General features: G+C 42.6%; 1 protein-coding gene across 1 annotated transcript in view; it reads right to left on the bottom strand.

Annotated features, from left to right (window-relative positions):
* LOC143291604 (organic cation transporter protein-like) overlaps nt 1-2500 on the bottom strand; it is a 28418-nt gene that overhangs the window by 17847 nt on the left and 8071 nt on the right. Inside the window, exon 3 of the mRNA XM_076601555.1 lies at nt 505-751. Within this exon, the coding sequence (XP_076457670.1) occupies nt 505-751 (247 nt within the window). The remainder of the gene's footprint in view (nt 1-504; nt 752-2500) is intronic.

Genomic DNA, 2500 nt, shown 5'->3' with positions numbered 1-2500 from the left:
TCAACTTTCGTGCTGTTTACATCTTCAGTGAAAGTGCTAATCAGATGTCAACTTTCGTGCTGTTTACATCTTCAGTGAAAGTGCTAATCAGATGTCAACTTTCGTGCTGTTTACATCGTGGCAAAACTTTCAAGCTTTTTACATCGTCAATGAAATTGCTAATCAGATGTCAACCTTCAAGCGTTTTACATCTTCAATGAAATTGCTAATCAGATGTCAACCTTCAAGCTTTTTAAATCTTCAGTGAAAGTGCTGATCAGATGACAATCTTTGTACTTCTTACATCTCCAGTGAAAGTGCTAATCAGATGTCAACTTTCGTGCTGTTTACATCTTCAATGAAAGTGCTAATCAGATGACAACTTTCGTGCTGTTTACTTGCAAATCAGATGTCAACCTTCAAGCTTCTTACATCTTCAATGAAAGTGCTAATCAGATGTCAACATTCGTGCTGTTATATATTCAACGAAAGTGCTAATCAGATGACAACCTCCGTACTTCTTACATCTTCAGTGAAAGTGCTGGTGAACACAGAATGGTCGTAGACCCATCTGTGACACGACTCAGTGCTGCGGTTGGGCAACAGCTCGCTAGGGGGCGCTGATTCGTTCCGGAACTGGTAGACTTTGCATTTGCTCCTCTCGAGTTTGTCGTCGTCACCCTTCTCCCAGGGAACTGACACGTTCAGCAGCTCATCGTGTTCTGGACCTGTCCACGAGTACGAGTCGTTCGCCAGTCCGGGTATAGCGCATCTGTACAACAGATCATGCTTTGTATGCGCTATTTTGCCACCTCGGGGATATGGCGTCTGTGAAACAGTTCATGCTTTTGTGTGTGCTGTTTTGCCAGTGTCTGCACAACAGTTCATGCTTTTGTGTGCGCTGTGTTGCCAGTGTCTGTACAACAGTTCATGCTTTTGTGTGCGCTGTGTTGCCAGTGTCTGTACAACAGTTCATGCTTTGTGTGCGTTATGTTGCCAGTGTCTGTACAACAGTTCATGCTTTGTGTGCATTATGTTGCCAGTGTCTGTACAACAGTTCATGCTTTGTGTGCATTATGTTGCCAGTGTCTGTACAACAGTTTATGCTTTGTATGCGCTATATTGCCAGTGTCTGTACAACAGTTCATGCTTTTGTGTGCGCTGTGTTGACAGTGTCTGTACAACAGTTCATGCTTTTGTGTGCGTTATGATGCCAGTGTCTGCACAACTGTTCATGCTTTTCTGTGCGCTGTTTTGTCAGTGTCTGTACAACAGTTCATGCTTTGTGTGCGCTGTTTTGCCAATGTCTGTACAACAGTTCATGCTTTTATGTGTGCTGTTTTGCCAGTGTCTGCACAACAGTTCATGCTTTGTGTGCGCTGTGTTGCCAGTGTCTGTACAACAGTTTATGCTTTTGTGTGCGCTGTGTTGCCAGTGTCTGTACAACAGTTCATGCTTTTGTGTGCGCTGTGTTGCCAGTGTCTGTACAACAGTTTATGCTTAGTGCGCGCTATGTTGCCAGTGTCTGTACAACAGTTCATGCTTTTGTGTGCGCTGTTTTGCCAGTGTCTGTACAACAGTTCATGCTTTTGTGTGCGCTGTTTTGCCAGTGTCTGCACAACAGTTCATGCTTTTGTGTGCGCTGTGTTGCCAGTGTCTGTACAACAGTTTATGCTTTTGTGTGTGCTGTGTTGCCAGTGTCTGCACAACAGTTCATGCTTTTGTGTGCGCTGTTTTGCCAGTGTCTGTACAACAGTTCATGCTTTTGTGTGCGCTGTGTTGCCAGCTCTGGGATAGCACGTCTGCACAAGTTAATGTCTTGCCAGCCATAATATTGCACCTCCACGAAATCATGCTTTGCATGTGTTCTTTTGCCAGCCATAATATTGCACCTCCACAAAATCATGCTTTGCATGTGTTCTTTTGCCAGCCATAATATTGCACCTCCACAAAATCATGCTTTGTATGTGTTCTTTTGCCAGCCATAATATTGCACCTCCACAAAATCATGCTTTGTATGTGTTCTTTTGCCAGCCATAATAATTATTGCACCTCCACAAAATCATGCTTTGTATGTGTTCTTTTGCCAGCCATAATATTGCACCTCCACAAAATCATGCTTTGTATAATTATGTTCTTTTGCCAGCCATAATATTGCACCTCCACAAAATCATGCTTTGTATAATTATGTTCTTTTGCCAGCCATAATATTGCACCTCCACAAAATCATGCTTTGTATGTGTTCTTTTGCCAGCCATTATATTGCACCTCCACAAAATCATGCTTTGCATAATTATGTTCTTTTGCCAGCCATAATAATTATTGCACCTCTACAAAATTATGCTTTGTATGTGTTCTTTTGCCAGCCATAATATTGAGTGTTTCAGATATTGATAGCTTCGGAATTTGTTGGTAGTATTTTTATCATGTACTATTTATGATTGGGTACTAAGAATTGTGTGTGTGAGTGCTCTTGTGGTTGTGTGTATTGTGGGTGTGTGTGTGTCGGGGGGGGGGGATG

This window comes from Babylonia areolata, chromosome 17, assembly GCF_041734735.1.
Source record: "Babylonia areolata isolate BAREFJ2019XMU chromosome 17, ASM4173473v1, whole genome shotgun sequence".
NCBI lineage: Eukaryota > Metazoa > Mollusca > Gastropoda > Neogastropoda > Buccinidae > Babylonia > Babylonia areolata.
Note: the sequence above shows the minus strand (reverse complement) of the source record. Positions and strands in the feature narration are given on the sequence as shown.